This window comes from Pelodiscus sinensis, chromosome 8 (assembly GCF_052426305.1).
Source record: "Pelodiscus sinensis isolate ZL-2025 chromosome 8, ASM5242630v1, whole genome shotgun sequence".
Classification (NCBI taxonomy): Eukaryota; Metazoa; Chordata; order Testudines; family Trionychidae; genus Pelodiscus; species Pelodiscus sinensis.
In genome coordinates this window covers 40,796,067-40,820,009 of record NC_143059.1, presented here as the reverse complement: position 1 = coordinate 40,820,009, position 23,943 = coordinate 40,796,067, and the positions used below count along the sequence as shown (strand labels likewise).

The 23,943-nt window shown below is 42.6% G+C and overlaps 1 protein-coding gene across 1 annotated transcript; it reads left to right on the top strand.

The window, feature by feature from the left end:
• The first annotated feature begins 2,488 nt into the window (after positions 1-2,488).
• SLC35G1 (solute carrier family 35 member G1) lies at positions 2,489-22,749 on the top strand. Its single transcript, XM_075935145.2, has 3 exons — positions 2,489-2,812; positions 15,416-15,596; positions 16,184-22,749. Exons 1-3 carry the CDS (start codon positions 2,491-2,493, stop codon positions 16,941-16,943), a joined length of 1,263 nt encoding a protein of 420 aa, XP_075791260.2. The 5' UTR covers positions 2,489-2,490; the 3' UTR covers positions 16,944-22,749.
• The last annotated feature ends 1,194 nt before the right edge of the window (positions 22,750-23,943 follow it).

The following is a 23,943-nucleotide window of genomic DNA, read 5'->3' as shown; positions in this document are numbered from 1 at the left end:
CAACCATATATACCAAAGGATACAATTAAAAAAATTAACACGTATGAAAAGGACAAATCAAATTTCAGAACAGAAGAGTAGGGGGAGGAAAGGTAAATGTCTGTGAGCTAATGATATTAGAGGTCTAATATCCCACAAAACAGCCCACAAAATAGCCCACAAAAGAGATATTAGACAGGATCACAAAGAAAAAAGTTTCTTGCCATTTCAACCAGAAAGGACATTGTCTCAATGACTTGATTACCTGCATCCTGCTTCAAAGGCCTTTTAAGACTGCACTTGAAAGAGAATCCTCTGAACTGTCATTCATGCTTAATTTCGACACTTTACGCCTGAGTTTGAATAAAGAATCTAATTACCTTACCCATTACAAAGATAAAAGCGACGAGGAGTCCTGTGGCACCTTATAGACTAACTGAAGTGTAGGAGCATAAGCTTTCGTGGGCAAAGACCCACTTCGTCAGATGCATTACAAAGATAGTTTCCCCAATTATCACCTCTAATATCATGCTTTGACGGGTAGGTGCCCTTCACTATTTGATCTGAGGAAGTGGGTCTGGCCTACGAAAGCTCATCACCTAATAAACCATCTTGTTAGTCTTTAAAGTGCTACATAGTCCTGTTTTTTGGGTGATTGATGTATGCAATGTATTCTCTTTAACAATCTCACTCTCAGCTATTTCTTTCTTTTTCATTAATAAACCTTTAGATTTTAGATTCTAAAGGATTGGCCCAGCATGCTCTTGTGGGTAAGATTGGACTGTGGCTGGTCTTTTGGGATCAGGAGGATCTATTCAGAGTTGGTGAGATAGGGTTTTATAATCTCTCACTTGTATGTAAGGTCTGGGTCTGATTGTGGCACAGGGAAAGCTGGGATGTCTGAGGGGATTTACTTGTGAGGCTTCCTGCTGGCCAGACTGGCAGCTAAAGTGCTCGGTGTGACTGGTTTGTTGCCTATATGGGAAAGGAGTCATGGGCAGTAAGTAGCTCTGGTTTTGAGCAATTCATCCTGAAAAGACCCTCTCAGTGGTGCCTAGACTCAGCCTGGTCTATTATATGCATTGATTCTTGTTGAATTCAAAACACTGAACAAGAATGGTTAAATACTTCTTTCACCACACTAAAAAGTCTGTACCTTTTTAAATAAAAAAAATTGTGAACACATTTCTATTCACACTGGCTTTGGTAAATTACAGGGCTTGTATATGGAATGTCTCCTCTCATCTCCCATGGTACAACACATGGAAAGATATACACACCTTAACTGAAGGAAATATATTTTTATTTAATGAGCACAGTTTGAAATCAGCACTTACTCTAAAGTGTTTTATTTATTATGGGATTCTGATGTATCACCACTGTAGAATTCTGATATAACTGGTACTGGAGTGAAATCAGATAGTCAAAAATTCAGATTATTCTGAGAGAATGGAAAAATATCTCTTTTCAACAGAAGTTAGGAGCACAAACACCTTTGTAGATTGGCATCAAAGCAATTTTTAAATATCTTGTTAGTGGGTAGAAAGGTGGGTTCGCTAACAATGCATGGGTACTTGCAAGCTCTGTGCCAGGAGAGGAACCTGCCTGATGATGCTGGTGGACATTCATTTATGCACAAGAACAAATTCAGACAGATAAAAGCACTTTTAAACTCTGTAAGATGAGAGTAACTGCTGAGATCATTGTTCAATGGTATGGATCAATTGGTTTTTAGTGAGACAGTGGAAATAAATGTCTGCCATATAAATTGGTGCAAAAACTGGATTAGGTGGTACCTGACAGATTTGCCCAGTGATAGCAGCAGAATGAAAAAAACAATTCCAGTCTAAACTATTATCTCAGTTAAACCTCTGTACAGCCTCCCAGCTGTCATTTTGCTGTCTGGGCTGCTTCCAAGGCTGCAGGTAAATATTTGTGGTCTAAAGCAATAATTATGGAAAGGATCTGCTCTGTGCCTCATGCAGGACCATCAAAATAAGATGTACCCTATTTTTCATACCATATTGGCTTTATGTCCTCGAAATGAAAGTGATCATACTAGCAGCCAACTATGACCTCTGCCAGTCAGCATCACAGATGCAGCTAAAATAAGCCCACATGTGCTGATCAAACCAGCAGCAGTACATCAGGATGACCTGAAGGGAGAGCTGGGGAAGCGCAGTCCTGCCTCCTCTGAGTCAACCATGGTGGCAGCAGCTCCCTCCCTTCTTCGGCTGGGGAGAAGCAAGCTCCCACTCCAGTCCCAATCCACTTTAACAGCGGCTAGCGGCACCTCTGCCACGCAGCCCTCTCCCCTAGGACACCCCAGGGACAGCTGCAGAGGGCTCCCCGGGAGGAGCAGTCGTCCCCGGGCTGAGGAAAGGCGGAGATTAGGGAGTGAGGGGGAGGGAGCCCAGCAGTGTTTCTGAGCTAGGTTGGGCACCTAGCATGACCGGGCGGCAAAGCCCTCTCCTGCAGGTTGCAGCCAAGCCCAGCCCAGGGGGCGGAGCTATGGGGGGCCACCGCATGCGCAGGAAGCCGAGTGTGAGCCGGCCGGTAGGCTGGCAGCAACGATCGGAGCCAGCGGGGGGGCTCCCAGGCAGCTCCATGGTGCGGCACCCGGGCAGCGGCGGCGCGGCTGCTCCCCCCGTGGGAGGACTGGAGCCGGCGCCGCCGCGGAGCGAGGAGGAGGAGGAGGATGCGGGCGCGGGGCAGCACCGCCAGTGCCACATGGAGGCGGCGGGCGCCCAGGAACGCGGAGGCGGTTGTGGGGGCTGCTGCTCAGGCTCATCCCTGCCGCGTTGCAGGCTCCCGTGGGCACGGAGCAGACCCGGTGAGGAGGGAAGCCCGGCCGGCGGGGGACGGTGCCAGGCACAGGGAGCGGGCACCGGGCACAGCCGACACGGTGGCAGGGCGCAAGCTGTGCTCCTCGGGCCGCTCCCCAAGGGCGCCCAGCAGCCGGGCGCGCAGGGACTGCGCGGGTTGCTATGGGGCAGCCAGGCCGCTGCCTGCCGTGTCCGCGTGGGCTCGGGCACAGCGAGCCCTTCGCTCCCCCGCGTCGAACTCGGCTCCGGGCGCGCTGGAAGCGGCCCAGCGTCGGCTGTGAGCGGCTCTGGGCACCCACAACTCCCATCACAATCGGGACACATGGCTACCCGCTCAGGGGCATTTTGTCCTCTTGTCTCCTGTTGCCTTCATGCTCTTTTGTTTTGGCCCATTGCCTGGGGTCATTCGTTGAAGGTACGAGTAGAGGCAGAGAAGTCGGTAGGGTTTATGGGGCCCTTTGCAGTGCTGTTAAACTGGTACCCCAATGCGGGACAGCAGCGAGGGGAATGACAATTTTTAGAGATGTGTGATTTTATTATCTTGAGCAACACACTTATGAAATAAATTTAAAGCAAATTTTAAACTAAGGTCCTGTCCACAGTATATACCCAGTGTTGCCAAATGCCTGTTAAATGGCTTCATGACCACTTGAATGTCTCTTTCAAGTGTTTGATGTTCTGCTAATAAGTTTTCAGTTTCAATTTACCTAGAGCCTCTCTGGAGGAAGCAGAGCCACAAATAGGAAGAGGAGGGTAGACATTAAGACCCAATAGTTCCCCACATTTTCTAGTGCCCTACATAGCTGCATAGTCTGTGTAGGGGTAAGGAAGGCCCTGAGTATAGGGAAGTCAGATTGCCTTGACTCAGTAGCCTAAGCACTATATAACTTCATGAGTTCAAAGGGCTTTGAGATCTTCCAACAAGACTCCACACCATTCTGAAGAGGTACAGAAATTTCACTATCCATTTTGCATACTGGAAAAGTGATCTCCTGCCCAAGGCCACAGAGTCCTGGAGTTCCTGGTTCCTAGATTGGTGCTCATTTAACAAGACTGAACTTGCCTCACCCCGTACATCAAAGTCTTTGCTTTTCTGCTACCAAGTACTGAGTTTAGCCTCCATAGAATTTATTTTATGGGGGAAAATAGTGCAGAGGACATTTGTCCTTGGATTGTAAACTTTGTGTCCCAGTTTTAAATGCTGAGTAAATTAATATGACTTAGAGATAACAGATAATGAACTTTGGCCAAGTGAGCAATATTTTCTGAACCATACTTTGGTTATACTTCATATAATGAAGTATAAGAGAAAGTCTACATTCTTACTGAGGCTTCATTGATAATACAGATATTTTACTTCCCTTTATTTTCTCTGATAGTCTGAGACCATTTTCAATTTTTCTATTAAAACCCCACAGTTTTGTTTTGTTTTTCTTGGATTTTTGCAATATTTCATTTTATTCACATGTGTGCGTCAGGTTCTGTTTCCTGGGGGGTGACATGGGAGATCCCACACACACCCTGCTCTGCAGATTCAACCTATTTCTCACTCCAAGCCCTGCAACTGGCTGATGGGGTCACAATGCCACTCAATTCTTTGCCTCCCATCACAATAACCAAAGGGCAGCTTGCCAAACCTGAATGGTGCTACAATCCCAGGCCCAGTGCATGGAGCTGGGCTCAACCCTGTTAGGCAGGAGCTATTTACTAATATGGGAAAAAATTTATTTTATTTAGTTTTATACATAATTTTTCATTTTATTTTGCAATTGCAAAAAAAAGATGGGGCACTAGTCATGATGCTGCAAAGCCTTACGCAGATGCTGTACTTAAAGCATACGTGTACTATAGATGAGTGCATCACTGGTTGAGTTGTACTATAAGCAAGTTTCCATGTCCCGAATTTGTCTCCTCAAATTTGGGAAGTCCACAGAGAGACACAAAGTTAATCCTGCAGCTTTCTTGATGTCTGCCAAATAACTTCTGTCTTCTGAGCCTTCGGTCCTTCCCAGCCTTCCAATATTGGAGAGCATCCTTGGTCAATGTCCTTTACCTTGTTTTGCTACCTCTTAACAATTTTGATTTGTAAACTAAGCATACATTTTTATTTGTACATATTTTGCAAGTATAACAATTACACATATGAAATGTAGACATATTAAATGTAAATGCTCAGAGTATACAAGAAGAAATCTGAATGGGGCAGGAGGTACATGTCTAGAGCTTAAATTAAGAGATGGAGATTGTTTGAGAGATTAGGAAGGGGAGCTAGTTAGGGAACAGAACCAGGGAAACTAAGAAACTGCTGTAACACCTGTTTTGTTTAAATCTTTATACATCCAGTATAGAAAGCTCAGATATCATTTAAAGCAGGGCTACTCAACTTTGGGAGCTCCAGGAGCCACAGTGATACTCGCAGCACATGCCAAGGGCCACAACTTTAATGTGGTTGCATATGCATGCAAATATACGTGCAAATAGCTTCTTTCACACTGACGGGCATGAATTAAGAATGTTAAGTATCGTGTAATTGACTAATTGAGTAAGTGATGCATTTTTGCATCGACTAGTCTATTAGTCAGTAGGGTGGCGCTGCCTTTTTGAAAGGCCATAGCAGCATTTCAAAGGGGCAGTGCCACACGGAGCCTGGGATCAGCAGGGAACTCCCCACCAGACCCCAGGCTCTACATGGCTCTGCCGCTTTGAAACGCCACGGTGGTGTTTCAAAGGGGCAGCATTGCACTGAGCTCTGCTTCCCACCCTTCCCCGCTGCCTCTATCTAAGAGAGGCAGTAAGCGGGGGGAAGCAACTAGTAAACTATTCTGTTGACTATTAGATAAGAGTTTGTTTATTGGATAGTAGACTAGTCCTTAACATCCCTAGCATGAATTCAAAGCACTTCCCACAGTGCTTTGGAGCTCCCTGCACCTGCTCCCTGCACCAAGCTAAAAACACTGACACCGTGTACCTGTCTGTTCCAGCCAGCGCGTCTGCTCGCGTCTTTCAGTGCTCACCATGCCTGGGAGACGCCTTGCCATTGGAAAATGTGTTCCCAGTGGAGGCCATGTTCAAAGGATCCCACCCGTGAGTCGTGTGTTGAGCCCCGCGTAAACCCAAACAACACCATGGACCGCAAACAAACATGTGTTGAGTAGCTCTGATTTAAAGCATACTTTGCCTAATTCTCAGAGCTTTTAAAGCTGCTAGCCAATGATATTTTTTTAACTGAAAGCCTATGTGTTAGAGTGGTTGGGTGTGACAGTGGTAGAGGTTAATGCATGCAAGCTCCTGTTAAGTTTAATAGGAATGTTGCATTACCTTATTTTCTTGTTGTTATTTACTTTGGAAGAAAATTAAGTTGGGCAATTTTAATTCTCATGTGGGCAATGGGGTAGGAGGGAAGGGGGGTCTTATTTAATTTTATTTTTAGTAGTGTATTGAGAAGCACTACTCTATTTCCAAAGTGCTTTCTTTGAGATACCACTGTTTTCAATTCTATTGTTCAGATATCTTTTTATTTTTCTGACTGTGTCCAGTGTTTGGTCATGATGGAGCTCATTTTTCAAACATGCATATTATGCTGGATAGGTCACTAAGGCTAAGAGTTCCCAGAATTTCTTTTTTTCTTTTCTTCAAATCATAAGTTTATACTGAATGTAGGAGCCTCTTGCTTTTGTTTTAATTTTACTGGCTAGCCACTTCAAGGTTTCCATTATTTTGGTTGGTTTCTACTTTTTGTGTAATCAAAAAGGAAATAATCTGATACTATGATTTTGTGCTTCCCTCCCTGAAGGAGCATGGGTTTGGATTTCCTCTTTCAGGTCACTGTAGGTCCCTATGGGTCTCTTTTTATTTTCATATCTCAGACAATTATTTTGCAGCAAATTTGTATGTATGAGAGAGAAAGAACTTGAACAATGGGGGCAATTATTCATGGATTAAAATTATACCAGTTTTCAATTGCTAAAAATCCTGGTCTTGTGCCAGAAAAGCATGGCTTTTGAGGGATAAGTGGCAGTTTTAAGGTTTGCTTTCTTATGAGCTACTAGAGCTAAAACAAATACTGCAATCAACTGGAAATGTTATTCATTTCCACTCTGCGGCTTGAGATTTTGAATTTTAAAATGATCATTTAGGGAATCATTTACCTTCTTTGGTCCCTCTATCTCACTCCATTTTTAACCCTATTTTAATGTCGGTCTTAATACTATTAAAGTTGGACCCAATGTCATACATTAGGCCAGTCTGGAATCTAGAATGTATAGAGCAGTTTCTTAACCTTGAGAGTCATTATACCAAGGAAGGTCACAATGGATTGTGAATAAACTTTATTAATTAAGTAGGATGTATGTGTCCCATTCATAACTTTGGTTGTAAAAATGCAGACGTTAAAGGCAGGGCAAATTGGCTTTGTAATGTACCAACTAGTTCATGTCTTTGGTCAAGTCCAGGCTAACAGTGTCAAACTTGTAGAGGAATTCCAGTTCTGCAGTCTCTCTCTGTAATTGGGGGGAGGGGTGAAATTCCTTTGCAGAAGAATAGCTATTTTAAAGGCTCGCCATGCAGCGGCGAGCCCAGCTTGCCAGCCGCACAGTTTCGCACCATTCTGTGCATGCGCAGATCGTTCTGCGCATCTGCAGATTGCTTTGCACTGGCTCTTCCAGGTTGTAATGTACTTGCCACGGGCGAGTAGATTACATTATTTGTCGAGCCCTGGCTATTTTTAAATTCATGATTGAGTGACCAGACAGGTTAAAATGTTCCCCTACAGGTTTATGTGAGTTACCATTTCTGGTATCTGATTTGTGTTAATTTATCCTTTGTCGTAGAGACTCCAGTTTGGCCAATATACATGGCACTTGATGGCATATATCACATTAGGTTGTGCAATTGCATGAGCCCCTGATGATATGGCTTATGTGATTAGGTCCTGTGATAATGTCGCTTATATAGATATGTGGACAGAGTTGGCAATGGGGTTTGGGCAGGGGTAGGTTCCTGAGTGAGTGTATCTGAGGTGTGATGTGTGGCTGCTGGAAGGGATTTGCTTCAGGTTGGGAGGGTTGTCTGTAGGCGAGGATTGGCCTGTCTCCCAAGGCCTATCAGACCGAGGGATAGTTTTCCAGTATAGGCTGTAGATTGTCAATGACACACTGGAGGGATTTAAGCTGGGGGCTGTGGTGATGACGAGTAGTGTTCTGATGTTTTCTTTGTTAGGTCTGTCTTGAAGTAGTTGACTCCTGGGTACCTGTCTGGCTCTGTCAATCTGTTTTCTCAGTTCCCCAGATGGATATTTAAGTTTTAAGAATGCCTGATAAAGATCTTATAGGCGTTTGTCTCTGTGGGATTGAAGCAAATCCAGTTGTATTTTAGGGCTTATAGGGTGGGGAGCAGGCAGCACTGCGGACCTGGTGCTGGAGGGAACCGGCTTTTAAGGCAGCTCTCCCCAGCACCAGCTTCTGCTTGCCCCCCCTCGCTGCCTTTGTAGGAGGCAGCAAGGGGGGAGCAGGTGGGTCCATGGAAGCTGGCATGCTTAAAAGCTGGCTTCCTGAACATATTGGCTTCAACCTGCCCCAATCAACCTCCATGGTGCTGCTGCCTCTCTATCAGAAGCAGCAGCACAAACAGGACATGGGGGCAGGCGGATCTGGTGCTCATAGGAAGCCTGCTTAAAGCAGCTCCTTATGGGCACCCTCCTCTCTACCCTTGTTGCTGCCTCTGTATCAGAGGCAGCAAGGAGATGGGAGTGTAGTCAACAAGATTAACCAATAAGCCCAGGCTTATCTGTTAATCATGTAGTTGACTAGACGTTGACATCTCTATTCTTGATTGTTTACTAGGCAACCTACGGAATCCTGCCACATCATTCTTTCTGCTCCATGAGCTCTGTAAGCCTCACTGCTTCCCCTATTATCTAAGAGGAGAGCTCTTTAATCACAGCTAACTGCTGTAGAGAATGGCTGTTCCATTTATTATCTTTATGAGATGATGTACAAGTTAGGGTCACCATAAATTATTATACTTTTTGGTATGCAAAATCTTTTTTTTTTTTATTTCTAACATCAGATATTGTACCTTTGTGATTCTAACCTTCCTTTAATTAATGATTCAGTGAGTAGTGTTCATCTTGTTTTGAAGGCTTAACACAAGTCACCAGCAGTTCATCTCTACCCTTTTTCCACTTTGTGAATCACTGGGGGTATGTCTACACTACAAAGTTAGTTCGAACTAACAGACGTTAGTTCGAACTAACTTTCATAGGCGCTACACTAGCGCTCCGTTAGTTCGAATTTAATTCGAATTAACGGTGCGCTTAGTTCGAACTAGGTAATCCTCATTCCACGAGGATTAAGCCTAGTTCGAACTTACTAGTTCGAATTAAGGGCTGTGTAGCCCCTTAATTCGAACTAGTGGGAGGCTAGCCATCCCCAGGTTTCCCTGGTGGCCACTCTGGCCAACACCAGGGAAACTGGTCTGCTCCCCTCCCGGCCCAGGACCCCTTAAAGGGGCACGGGCTGGCTACGGTGCCCGTGCCAGGTGCAAGCCTGCCAGCACCCAGCCAGCAGACCCTGCACCTGGCACGGATCAAGCCACCCACCTGATGCCCCCCAGCCCTCCCCCTCTTCCCGGGACCAGGCTGGCTGCTCCCGGGAGCTTGCCCGGGACTGCAAGAGGCGGGCACCCGCCTGGGCTAGTGCGGACATTGTGGACCTCGTCCACGATCTCCTCACTAGGCACAGGAAAGTGGCCGTCTAGGGCAGGATAGCTGCCAGCCTGGCCACCCAGGAGCAGGTGTGCATGAAAATCAAGGGGGTCCACTGAGGCCCCCGACCCTGAGCCCTGAGCTTACAATGGCCGTCCTGGGTCAGACCAAAGGTCCATCTAGCCCAGTAGCCTGTCTGACGACAGCTGCCAACCCTAGGGACCCTGGAGGGGATGGACCGAAGACAGTGACCAAGCCATTTGTCTCGTGCCATCCCTCTCCAGCTTTCCACAAACCTTGGGGAGGGACACCACTCCTACCCCCTGGCTAATACCACTCCATGGACCCAACCTCCATGACTTGGTCTCACTTCCCTTTAAACTCTGTTCTAGTTCTAGCCTTCACAGTCTCCTGCAGCAAGGAGTTCCACAGGTTGACTCTTTGCTTTGTGAAGAACAACTTTCTGTTACTACTTTGAAGCCTGCTACCCATTCCTTTCATTTGGTGTCCTCTAGTCCTTCTTTATGGGAACTAATGAAGAACTTTTCTGTATGCACCCTCTCCACCCAACTCCTGCTTTTAGAGACCTCTATCCTGTTCCCCCTTTGTCTCAAAGATATTTTGGCCTTGGAAAGGGTTCAGAAAAGGGCAACTAAAATGATTAAGGGTTTGGAACGGGTCCCATATGAGGAGAGGTTAAAGAGACTGGGACTTTTCAGTTTAGAAAAGAGGAGACTGAGGGGGGATATGATAGAGGTCTATAACATCATGAGTGGTGTGGAGAGGGCTGATAAAGAAAAGTTATTTATTAGTTCCCATAATAGAAGAACTAGAGGACACCAAATGAAATTAATGGGTAGCGGGTTTAAAACTAATAAAAGGAAGTTCTTCTTCACACAGCGTGTTGTCAACCTGTGGAACTCCTTGCCAGAGGAGGCAGTGAAGGCTAGGACTATAATAGAGTTTAAAGAGAAGCTGGATAAATTCATGGAGGTTAGGTCCATAAAAGGCTATTAGCCAGGGGATAAAATGGTGTCCTTGGCCTCTGTTTGTCAGAGGCTGGAGAGGGATGGCAGGAGACAAATCGCTTGATCATTGTCTTCGGTCCACCCTCTCTGGGGCACCTGGTGCTGGCCACTGTCGGTAGACAGGATACTGGGCTAGATGGACCTTTGGTCTGACCCAGTACGACCGTTCTTATGTTCCTCTTTTCTAAGCTGAGAAGTCCCAGTCTCTTTAGCCTCTCTTCATATGGGACCTGTTCCCAACCCCTGATCATTTTAGTTGCCCTCCCCTCTCCCAGCCCCTCTCTTCCCCTCTCCCACCTCCTTTTCCCAGTCTCCCCCAGTTTTGTTCAATAAAGACAGATTCCATTTTTTAACACATTTGTCCTTTATTTTGTACATCAAGAAAAGGGGCTAGGGAAGGGTAAGTGGAAGGAGGTGAGGGAGGAATAGGGTACGTGCCCCCGATGGGGAGGACTGGGCTGGCTCTGCGGGCTTTTGGGGTGGAACCTCTCCTGCAGCCCCCCGATTGCCCCCTCTCCCCAGATGGCAGCCTGCGGCAAGTGCAGCCGGTCTGATGGCCAAGTGCTGTGATGTGCCCAGTGTGGGTACTCCGGGCACTCCAAGCCAGGACTGCTTTGCAAGCAGGGCACCCCTGAGAACTGTCTGTCCGGGGTGGGGGTCGGGACCCTTTAAGCGCAGCCCTCGGCTAGCCTGAGACAGCATCTCCACGCTCTAAGTCCTCCTCTGATGTCCTGCCGGCACTGCTTCCGGCCATCCTTAAGCCTGGTTCAGGGTCCACTTAATGTGGACATGCTAGTTCGAATTAGCAAAACGCTAATTCGAACTAGTTTTTTAGTCTAGATCCGTTAGTTCAAATTAGCTTAGTTCGAATGAACTAATTCGAACTAAGTTAGTTCGAATTAACGTTGTAGTGTAGATGTACCCTGGGAGATATGTAAGGGGGCCAGGAAGAGGGAGAAACATATTTTTAAGGTAGCAGGGCATCTCAAGACCAGGACAGAAGTAGAGTTTGGGATGTTCTTACAGGGAAACCAGAAGAGGGAATTGTATGAATTCAAATTGGGATGAAGCTCCAATTTGTATAGAACTGGCAAAGATGCAAGGACTGTTTCACAAGACCATGACAACTGACCACTTAACCAGATTTAAAATTGTGTTAATTAAAAATCTTTCCATTTTAGTCTCCATTACAACTAAGGAGGTAAACCCCCAAAACTCCAGAAATCCCTGGAACAGATGTAAGGGGGTTGATATGATGAAATGTGTTGCTTTATACTTGATAAGGATAATGAATGTTTATTTTGTAGACAATTCATATTATACTTAATGATTCATGTCCTTGATTGTAAGTTCTTAGGTTTTTTAGATGATGTGATCTAGAACTAAATTGTTTGTCATTTAGCAATCTTACCTAGTTTTTTAAACAAAGATTTTGTCTTTGGAATTTTAATGAAGTAAGGTGACATCCATGCCTTAAGGTTCAATGTGTCATGACCTGGCAGAAGACAGTACACTTTCACAACCAGTTTTATTTTCTAAGCCTCAAACCTGGAGCAGTGGTGAGAAAGAAATTTGTTCCGTGTAATGCCAAACTTTTCACATATGCTGGGGTCAGGAACAAAGACAGCCTGGGGTAGGGGAAGGTTGCAGACATTAAGTACAGGGTCTGGGCGGGGGCTGAGAATGGAGCCATGGCCAGGGACTGATGTAGGGCGATGTGGCTGGGGCTAGGAGTGGAGTCAGGGACTAGGCTGGGGCTACAGCAGGTAGCAGAGCAGGGCTGAGTGGCACTCCCTTCCCCATCTCCCCCGATGGCTGGCCAGTTGAGCTTTGCCATGCCCCTGAACTTTCCTTCATGCGGACTTAGAGGAGATGCGCCCCATAGTTTTGGGCCACTCATGCAATTAACTTCTCAAATTACAACAAAATATTTTTATATTAATAAAAATATAGATCGCTTGAGCTGACAAAATGTGATTTGTGGAGTGTAATGCAATTATGTATTGAATTTCACCTCCTATAGATCATATCTAAGAAAATACAAATAAGGGGCTATTTGGTGGACACTAGGGATGTCCAAATAGATTTATTTTTGTGGGAGATAGCGGTGGGGGGGGGGGAGGCGGCTGCATGGGAAAGTGACTCCCGCCTACCCTCCCTTCTGTACTGGTACTCATCCCAAACTCTATTTCTTTCCTGGTCTTGAGGCTCCCTACCACCTTAAACATATGTTTCTTCCTCTTCCTGGCCCCCTTATATATCTCCTAGTGATTCACAAAGTGGGAAAAAGGGTGGAGATGAACTGCTGGTGACCTGCGCTAAGCCTTCAAAACAAGATGAACACTACTCACTGAATCATTAATTAAAGGAAGGTTAGAATCACAAAGTTACAATATCTGATGTTCTGATGTTAGAAATTTAAAAAAAAGAAATGTTTTGCATGCCAAAAAGCATAATAATTTATGGTGACCCTAACATGTACACCATCCCAGAAAGATAATAAATGGAACAGCCATTCTCTACAGCAGTGATTAAAGATGTCTCTTCTTAGATAATAGGGGAAGCAGTGAGGCTTACAGAACTCATGGAGCAGAAAGAATGATGTGGCAGGATACCGTAGGTTGCCTAGTAAACAATCAAGAATAGGGATGTTAACATCTAGTCAACTATATGATTAACCAATAAGCCTGGGCTTATCGGTTAATCTTGTTAACTACATACCCATTCCCTTGCTCCCTCTGTACCTGCCCCTGCCTGCGGCCTCTGATAAGGCCCAGGCTTATCAGTAACCACTACACAGGTACATGTTTACATCCCTAGTGGTGTAACACATGACTTGGGACATAATTAAAGTGAATGAATGTGGTAGTTTTCTATTTCCTTTTGACTTTCTTGCCCCTTCCTATTTCTGCCTCCCCATATAACTACATTATTTGGGCAATTATATAGTATTTTCAAATACAACTTCAAAAACAGACTGCAGAAGGAAACTTCTGAGCTGAAATTCATATGCAAACTTGATACCCTGAACCAGAGGTCTATAAACACAAGTTGTTCTTCCTAAGGATGTTGAATATCGGTTAATTGACTAGTCGAGTAACCTCATGAATTCTTATCGGTTAGTTGACTATTCTGTAGTCCCCGGGGACGGGGCTGGCAGCCAGTACACTCCAGCCGCACTCCTGAGGAGCACCCTGACACTCTGTGCTAGAGTTTAAAAACCTGTTCCCCTCGCAGACTGGCTGCCTGTCATCCTGTGCTGCTGCCTCTGATAAAGAGGCACCAGCGGGAGGTGGCAGCAGTCCCTGTCTTGGGGGCGGGGGTGTCCGGACCCATCACAAGCCCAGACTGAGCCAGACTGCTGGCTAGCCTGCTAAAAAATGTATTGGTGGTGGGGAAGGAAATGCGTGTAGTCTATAGCGGTGTTTCTTAAACTTTTTAAGACCGAGGAACACCAAACAATTTTTTTTGAGGAACACCAAGGATTTTTTTTGTTGGGGGCGGAGGGAAGCTTTCCCCTTGAACAACATATGACACTTTTACTGACAACAACAATATTCGCTCACTGCCCTATGAAGCCTTCTAGAGTTCTGCCTTTTTGATAGGGAAATGTAATTTACTCTGTTTACTCATATTGGTGGAAATTATAAATTCAATACCTTATCAAGCATGGTTTAATGTCAAGTAGCTGACTGACAGCAGCCATAGCAGCCACACCAGCATTAGGGGCACTAAGGGCCTTACCCTGCCCCCCAATTCACAGGGGTTCCTTACTGCTTAATGTTTTGTCCTTCAATAGTTCTAGCCCCTGGCTATTTTTGACACAGAATACTGAAGGGAAGGGCCTTGTCTGTGCAAAAGGGTAGAAGGTGCTGGCCTCCCCCTCAGCTGTCCTGGGTAACAAGCAAGGGCTAAAGACAGTGGTGCAAAGACCCAGTTGGGGGTGGTAGCTTTAGGACAGTTCTCTCCCCTGGCAGGCAGGATCCCTAGAGCAGCAGCAGATACAGCCAATCAGAGCCGGCCCTACTGCTGGCCCTGCAACACTCCTCCCCGCTTGCAAGGGGCGCAACCAAGGCACGGAGCTTTCCCAGGTGGTTGCAAGCCGGGCGCGGGTAGCCCCGCCTCATTTCTGCCACGTCATCACTTGCTCGCCTCTTCTGCCCTTCGCACGGAAGCACAGGAGGAGGAATGCAGGTAGCCCCGCCTCATTTCCAGCCACGTCACCACTTGCTCACCTTGTCGCACCACCCGCTGCATCTCAGCAGGTCTCGCAGCCGTTTTTTTTTCTTCAAACGACCGCGGCACACCTGTGAGTTCTCCACAGAACACCAGAGTTTTGCGGAACACAGTTTAAGAAACAAGGGTCTATAGCATTAACCTATAAACTTTTGCTTATCGGTTCATTGACTACACTATTACATCCCTAGTTCTCGCATTACAATAGGAGATTTCCCATTCAGCTATTCTCATCTGAAAAAGTGGGTTGCACCCACGAAAGCTCATGATACCACCTATATTTGTTGTTAGTTTCTAAGGTGCTACAACACCATTCATTCTTTTTTAAGTTTTTTTTCAAGTACTCTTACTTCACCATTGTTGGAGATGAACCACATGCATTCTGATTTAATTAGCACTGATGTCACACTCTCATTGCAGTATCTTTTTTTTTCCTGCCTTTCTTTTTCTCTTCAACATCTGAGGAAGTGAGTTGTAGCTCATGAAAGCTTATGCTCTAATACCCTAATAAGTTTGTTAGTCTTTAAAGTGCTACTGGACTCCTTGTTTTTGCTGAAACACACTAACATGATTATCTCTCTGAAAGCTGTTGTCATGAGCTAAATGACTATTAGTTACTAACTAGAACTTATTATTTGTTGCAGGAATTAAAAAGAAATTCACCTGCCCAGGACTTGGTCTGTTTTATACCCTATTTTCTGCCTTCCTTTTCTCAGTGGCTTCTTTATTTCTTAAAAAAATTGAAGATGTACATTCAGTGGAAATCAGTGCATTTCGGTGTGTTTTCCAAATGGCATTTGTTCTTCCTGGTTTAATATACTATAAGTAAGTATTTTGTCTAAATACAAAATATTGTTAGGTAACAAAAAGTCACCTAATATTCTGCAGGTAATATTATGTCCACAGCTGTCATTAACTAAATGGGAAAATAAATCTGACTGCAAGTACTACTTTAATTCAGGCTTTAATTGGAGAAGCAAAATGTCTCAAGAAACATTTGTAACTTCTTGCTAAATAAATGGCTTTGTTTTTCTTAATTACAGTGAGCTTCAGACATCTCTGAAATGTTGAGCCTCTCAGCTTTAGGGCAGAGGATTATTCCAAAAATACCTCATTGAAACTCTGAGACCCTTAAAAATAAAAGCCAGTAGTTGGATTTCTCTATTATATTTTCTGTGGAGTTATTTTGCAAGCAATACTACAGTGCCTACCATGACTGGATCTTGATTTTGATGGAGGCTTCTGAATATTACTGTAATCCCCACCAAAAAAAAACCTCTGCAGAGAGCCACAATGATATTCTGACAGTTTCATGATTAAAAGTCCTTCATCTGAGGATCTGAATGTAATTAAATGTTTGATTATGAATGCTCAGTGTGATTATATCTTTGTCTTTTCTTTTTAATTTGCAGAACAGGGTTTTTGGGACCAAAAGGTAAACGAGTTTTTCTTTTCTTCCGAGGATTCCTTGGCTCTGCTGCAATGATTCTTCTCTACTATGCTTTCCAAATAATGCCTCTAGCTGATGCCACTGTTATAACTTTCAGCAGTCCAGTTTTTACATCATTGTTAGCCTGGATATTTCTCAAGGAGAAATACAGCTTTTGGGATCTTCTTTTCACCCTCTTTACAATCACTGGAGTGGTACTTATTGCAAGACCACCTTTTCTATTTGGATCCAATGTTACAGGGATTGAAGGAAGCTACAGAAATCATCTTAAAGGAACAATAGCTGCTGTTGCAAGTGCAGTATCATCAGCTTCAACTTTTGTTATATTAAGAAAGATGGGAAAATCTGTGCATTATTTTTTGTCTGTTTGGTATTATGCAGTAATTGGTTTAATTGAATGTATTGTAGTATTGATTGTATTAAATGAATGGACTTTACCATATTGTGGTACAGATAGAGTTCTCCTAATATTAATTGGACTGTTAGGGTTGGGGGGTCAGATATTTCTCACAAAAGCATTACAGATAGAGAAGGCTGGTCCTGTTGCCATCATGAAAACAATGGATGTTGTGTTTGCTTTTATCTTACAGATACTTTTCCTCAATCATCTACCAACTTGGTGGACGGTGGGTGGTGCCCTTTGTGTAATAGCCAGTAGCTCTGGAACTGCCATTCGTAAGTGGCAAAAAAATTCAAAAAAAGTTAAAGAGAATGAAATCTAGCATATCAGGCACTATTTCATCACAGAAACTAAGATAAGCATCATAAGCTTGGAACATATATTTTATAGTAACTATTTATTTAAAATAGTTCATTTATTGAACTTTATTACCAAATTGTCCCCAAGAAAAGGACTCAGTTGACTTTCAAGCAACATAGGAGATGTTTTAACTAGCTGGTTCTGCATATGTTATTCAGTGTCACACTGAGCAAGGCAGTGGTATATTTTCACAGATCTTGCTGTCCCTCAGTTTCCTGGTTGCTATCTTAAATAGGCAGTAACTGTATACAGAAGTTTTTCATTTTTTTTCCCATAAATCACTGTTGTTCCTTAAAATTTTGAGGCCTGATTCTCCTTTTTTAATGCCTTGTATAGTAACCATATACTCAATCATAAAACTAATTGTTTTTTGTAAAAATAATGCAGTAAAGAGCAGGGATCGGCTTATGAATGGGTCATTGTGTTTTACCAATTATTTTAACTTAGGAAAATCAGCAAAATTCAGTTCTTAGCCCAGCAAGGCAAACCACTGCTGTGCCAGGATGTTTTATGTACCTGGAGTGTCTGCAGGCACAGAGCCCCTCTGCTCCCATTGGCTGCTGTTCGCAGTTCTGGGTCAATGGGAGTGGTGGGAGGTGGCAGCCAGCACATCCCTTAGCCCGCACTGCTTCCCATAGCTCTCATTGGCTGGGAATGGTGAACAGCAGACAATGGGAGCTGAGAGGCTCCATTCCTGCAGATGCTCCAGGTAAACAAAATGTCTCAACATACCAGTGGCTTATGCTGATGAGCTGGAACCGGAAGTTTGCAAAACACCAATATAGAGTCAGCTTATTAATGGGTCATTACAATTTTTACAATTTTTTTAACTTGGGGAGGGTTTGCTTATGAACGAATGGGCTTACGATTGAGTATATATGTACTTACCCATCTCTAAAGTGAGACAAAAAGTCTCCCATTCTAATTCATAGTTTCCATTTACTTACTACAGACATAGCTGAATAGAATAAGAGCAGGGAAGTAGAGTCTAATTATTTTTTCTTGACTCTACTCAAGTTTTTTATTTTTAATCTTAGTGACACTAAAGCAGTTAGGGTTCATTCATCAAAATAAAACAATAACAAAAAAACAAATTTCTGTATTACACACATGCAAGGCTGATACACATGGCAGTCTCCAAAATCTGCCTAAAATGGCAGCTGGATATATAAACAAATGCTCTTTAATTATTTCAAATTATTTTGGATGTTTTTCTGGTTGGCAGTTATCAACCCTGCTCTCTTGCTAAAGTTGTTTATAATGGCTTAACTACAATCTGAAAGCTTTTTGTAGTGGATTAACTGACAATGTTACAGGTTAACTTTTAATTTAAAGTAACTTTCCCAATAGACCACATCACATTGATTTACTTCTTTAGTTGCTACAATTTCAGTGATGACAGAAGATGATTGTTAATATAGTCCCTTTGTGGATTGACTATTTCTTATGGTACAAAATGTTATGTTGTAGTTGCACTTTCCTTAAATCTATGCAAAAAAGTATCTTTTATTTGTATTTATTTAGATTACTTGAAATACTGTTCAATAATTTTGTTTAATACTTTTTATAAAAAGTATTTTTTGGTGAAAAAGCTTCAATTTCTTGTCTCAAATTATGTTAATTAACATTTTATTGTAAAACCTCCTATTTCTTGTTTACCTTAGCTAATGAAAGGTATTTAGACATTCCACAAATAGCACTGAACAGAAAGGGTCATAGTGGAAAATATACAATATGTACCCTGCACTCCTCACTTGTCTTTATTGTTTGAAGGCTACTTTTTGATAGCCATTACTACAGTAATATTAAAATACAGAGTCCAGTTTCTGTTGTATGGGCAGGAAGAGAAGTTTGGTAGAGTACATAGTGGTTTCCCAAAATGGGCTGTGATCTACTTTCTACTGGTAGGTCTCAGTCCTATAGAGTTTTAAGAGGGATTTAATTTTTACTTTAAGACCTTTACGCTTTGTCCTATATAGTTTTTCAGCCATTTACATTGTTTCTTCTCCTTTTCTGAATGAGGAATATCTTTTATATTCAGAGCCCAATAATACATCCCTGTGTAGAGAAACTGACACAAAATAATGGATATAGTCTGTTCTTGATGCACAGATATTTACACATGTACCATCACTTTCATGAGAGAAATTGTTAAATGACTGTTGCATTCTATTCTGCAGCGGTTTAAAGTGATTCTGATAGGTGTTATACTTGTAAAGTACTTTAAGATGCTTCTGGAAGAAATGAGTCATATTCCTGTAAAATTGCCTAGAATATATGCTGTGGGCTTGAGGCTTCTTTTATTGACATCAAGATCAAAACTCCGGGGAAAGGAATTAAGGAAACTTTAAAAAGTGAAAATATAACAGTGATCGAGTTTTAACAATACAAAGTATTATGGAGGGTTCTTTCTCTTAAAAAACTATGTTGAAAATATTTGAATCATAAATTCTCCATGAATTATTAGGAATCAATGTAGATAATTTAGTCGCCTGCTTTGCTGAAAAGAGTTTTTGTTGTCTTATTATATATGAATATTTACTTAAGTATAGAAAATATGCAGATCTGAATTGACAATTTCAGTTTTAAGATTGACTAGCTATCTCTCATAGACAGTAAATTAGACTTATGGTGAAGGTTTGAATAAGAAAGAACTTGAGAGATTTTTCCCAAAACTACGAAATCAATAAATTGTCTTTCATCCTTTTTAAAACAAGCATTCGTTAGCAAACTGGCAAAGTAATTTTACTTTGTCCGAAACTGTGAGATTTTGTGTGCTTGGGTAGGTGGGCAGTCTCCAGGACCATTCACATTCATTGTTCTCAAACTTTCTCACAATATTGTGTATATAAAGAAGGAAAACAATTAGACCTGGTTTTGTTCTCTCTTTGAACTACAAATTTCTTGTTGTCCCAGATGTTTTATGGCAGAGGTGGGCAATAAAAAAAAAATGTCAGCCCACAGGATTAGTCCTTGGTGGGCTGCTGCCACTATGTTTACCTGTGCCTCCCCATGTGTTGGAGGATTGCAACTCGGGTTGGCTGTGAATCACTGTTTGCAGCCAATGCAAGCAGCTCCCCGTTTTTTGCATTGGCCGTAAATGGCAATTTGTGGCCAAGAAGAGCTGTGATCCTCCGATACCTGCAGAGGCACAGGTAAACATGGAGGTGGGATCCCACCAGGAACTAAGCTTGCAGACCGAATCGGCCCACAGGCCAAAATTTGTCCACCCCTGTTTGAGGGCCTGATGGTGCAAGGTATTGAATATCTGGGTACCTGCATCTTCCAATGAAGTCAGTTTGAGTTATGGGCATTCACTATCTTGCAAGATAGGGCTTATATTGTTTTACTTTGTTTATGAATCAAGTTAAGCACATTTCTGTTAACACATTTTGCTCTTCACAAAGGGTAATGTCATTATTTGGATTTTAAAAATCTTTTAGATTGTGGTTGTTCACACAACAGTCAGAGGAAGACCTTGATTATAGAGATATATAATAGTGCTGATATATATGTATTTGTTCTGTTTATGAACATAATTTTAAGAATCTACATCTTGGCTTTCCAGTTTCATTTTAATAGTGTAAACCATTTTAAGTATTGTATATTTTTGAAGCATCTCAAAATAGATTTTTTTAAACCAATTTTAGATACTTTTTTTCTTAAACTATAGCTAAAAAAGTTAAAATGCATGGACAGTTTTGAAGAAAATAGTGGTGAAATGGCTAATATAACTCCTTTAAAATGCAGTAGCTACTAAAAATGTTCCTTTATTAATAAGTTATACTGGGCATTCAAAATGATTTGTCAAATAATTGTCTGTTCCATGTGTGTGGGGGTGGGGTTTCTTTTTCCTTTCAGGAAAATAAGTTTTTTAATTCAGGAGCAACAAATTTCTCAGGATTTCAGGTGCTATTTTACCAACCTCTAAATTGGAAATGTGGCATTAATGTTTAACATCTTTTAGTGTCCTTTAAAACATTTTTATTACATTGGACAAATTTATATTATTTTTCTTATGAATCATTTAATATGGAATATTAGGCATATTACTGCACACAATTTTTATTATATAGAGGTCTATTGAAATTAACTGATTTCAGTAGCTTCTAAATAGGAAAAAATCTAAATAAATACAATAATGTCTTGCACAAAAATGCAGAGTCAAAAGACTAAAATTTTATTGGTGCATTGATCGTAGCATAAACTATTTTACTATGCAAAAATCTAATGAAATCAGCTGCCATTACTTCGGTGGTGCTTAACAACCTTAGAACCTTATGTGCCTGAATTTTACTCATGACTAGTGGCCCAAATGTCTTCATATTGTGACTGTACATTAGGTTAACATATCTAGGGTTTATCTGATGCCCTAAAGGAATGTGAAATGCCCTAAAGAAAAAGCAATGCATTAGGGATTTTCCATGTGAGAGAAACAGGATATACTTGTAACTTAAATCCCTACATACTGATCCCTACCTGTCCATTGTCTAGTTCTCTTTCTTCCTAATATCCTGGTGCTGCACAGGCTTTGGGAGTTTCAAATCCTATTCTTACACTGTAACCCCTTGTGTAGCACCATTGATGAGTGGTGTGAGTACAAGCCAACATGTGCTTTTTTCTCTCAAACAAACCTTAAGTTGGAATCGTGTTTTCCTACTTCCAAATGCTCACATGTTCTTCAATAGATAGAAGCTTCTTTTGAGTGCATATGATGAAGAGATGGTCTTTATCACTCCTGATCACCATTTGGAGGGAGAAAGTCTCTTGTTGAGCTTCATTCGGACGGCTGTCGGCTGGGGAAATGTTAATTTGTAACTAGTCAGTCTTCAAAATTTCTCCCTTTGCTGTCTGGCATTTAGTAAGCCAGGAGAATCTGTTTCTCAGCCCCAGGTTCAAAATTCCATTAAGCATACAAGATACAACAACAGCATCAGTCCCATAAGCACAGTTGTCTTTTGAAGATGGCAGGATTGGCCATGCTAAAAGTGTGCAGCATTGGGTTTTTCTGTCATTACATTGCTGCTATCAAGAGAGTACAATCTCTTGACTTTGTTGACAATTCCAAAGAGGACTGTGGTGCCTCTGTGAGACTGCAGCTTGGGAGGAGATTTTGAGGTTCGATGTACCTCAGCATATACAATATAGGTCATATTGTATTGTCACTCATAAAGTTTATTGGTGTGGGTAATGTTTCAGGCCAATTTCACAAGCCAACTCCACAGGGAAGCCTTAGAACTTAACTTCATTCACAAGTTTGATTCCTATAACAGAGGTATGAATAAAGACATTGGCTGAATGGCCCGCTACATTCCACATCCTAATGTCATAAAAAAATGGGTACTTTAGAACAGGTAGTACCTTCCTTATCAGCTTCATGTATCATGGACACTCTAATTGACTATATCTTTCCCCACTTTTTCTTTCTTTTCCTTCTTTTTCCTTCTCTTTCCCACACCCCCGCCCTATTTATATGGAAAGTGGACCTTTAATAACTTGATTCATCTGAAGAAGTGGATTGTGCCCAGGAAAGCTCATGATACCATCTACATGTTTTGTTAGTCTCTAAGGAGCTACAAGACTATTCCTTGTATTTTAAGTTTTTCCTAATTGAAGAGTCTCTGTCTCTAATATGTAGTTCAATTTATGCAAAATATATTTTGTCAAAGTTACTGTTTCTCTAATATCTACTAAGATTTTAATTGATATATCTTGAAATGTTATCGTAAGAGGTTAATATTTCATAATTGCTAATAAAATGAATATGAAGAATATATGTTTGGTTTTCAATTAGTTAATAGAAAAAGCCTAAACATAGCATTTAACAAAGAACAGCTGATCAACCAGAGTCTAAAGGCCTAATTTTTAAAAATGTTGAGCCACCTACATCTCCACTTGAAATCAATGGGAACTAAAAGTGCTTAGCATTTTTGAAAATCTTATTTTTCTGCTTCTGTTTTCTTTTTAAACTTTGAGAATCAGGGTTTGATTACACTGAATTCCTTATAGTCATAGTCCATGCTTCATCAATTCTAAGAATGTGGTAAACAATAGAGATGTTAACTATCGTTTATTTGTGTAAACGTTTAACCGCTGGAATCTAGCTATGTCGGCTTTACACATGGGGGGAGAGGAGGTGGGAACCAATATTCAGGGGGAGCTGGCGCTCCACGAGCACCAGTTCCCTCCTCCTCCCACCCCCCGCCTCTGATAAAGAGGCAGCAGTGTGGGGGGCAGGCGGCTTGAAAGCCACTTCCCATGTGTACCGTCTCCTGCATACCCCCTCAATTGCCATGCTGCTGCCTCTCTATCAGACTTTTAAACAGACTCCCGCCTGCCCTCTCCCCACGCACTGCTGCCTCTGTGGGAGGCCGGGAGGCGTGGGGGAGGTGGATCCATGGAAACTAACACTTGCGGGGAGCCAGCTTAAAAGTCGGCTCTCCGCATGTGCTGGCTTCTGTGGAGCCACCTGCCCCCTTGCCTCCCACAGCAAGTGGGGCAGGCAGCTCCACAGTGCCCCTGGGGGGGGCGGGCAGGTGGCTTTGCGGGAGTTGGCTCTCATCTCCCTCCCTTGCTGCCTCTGAAACAGAGGCAGCAAGAGGAGATTTGCATGTAGTTACTATGGTTAGTGTAATTGACTACGTGCTAACATCCCTAGTGGACAAATATTGGCCTAGCTTTCATAATTAATTGTGCCAGCGCATTTAACAACTTGCATGCAACAACCTGACTATATGTTGCTGTGAGCTAACTTTTCATCTACATGCACAGAAACCCATTGCTGTTTTTTTACTGTGGAACCAACTCACTGAGCAGTGTATACAAATATTACACATACTTAAAGAACATTAAGTTCTTTGAGAGTGACGTCTCTGTGGTTGCTCCACAGCCGGTGTTGGTGCGTCCCAGCGCTGCAAACTGGCATCTTCAAGGCAGTGCCTGGGGGCAGCGCATGCACGGAC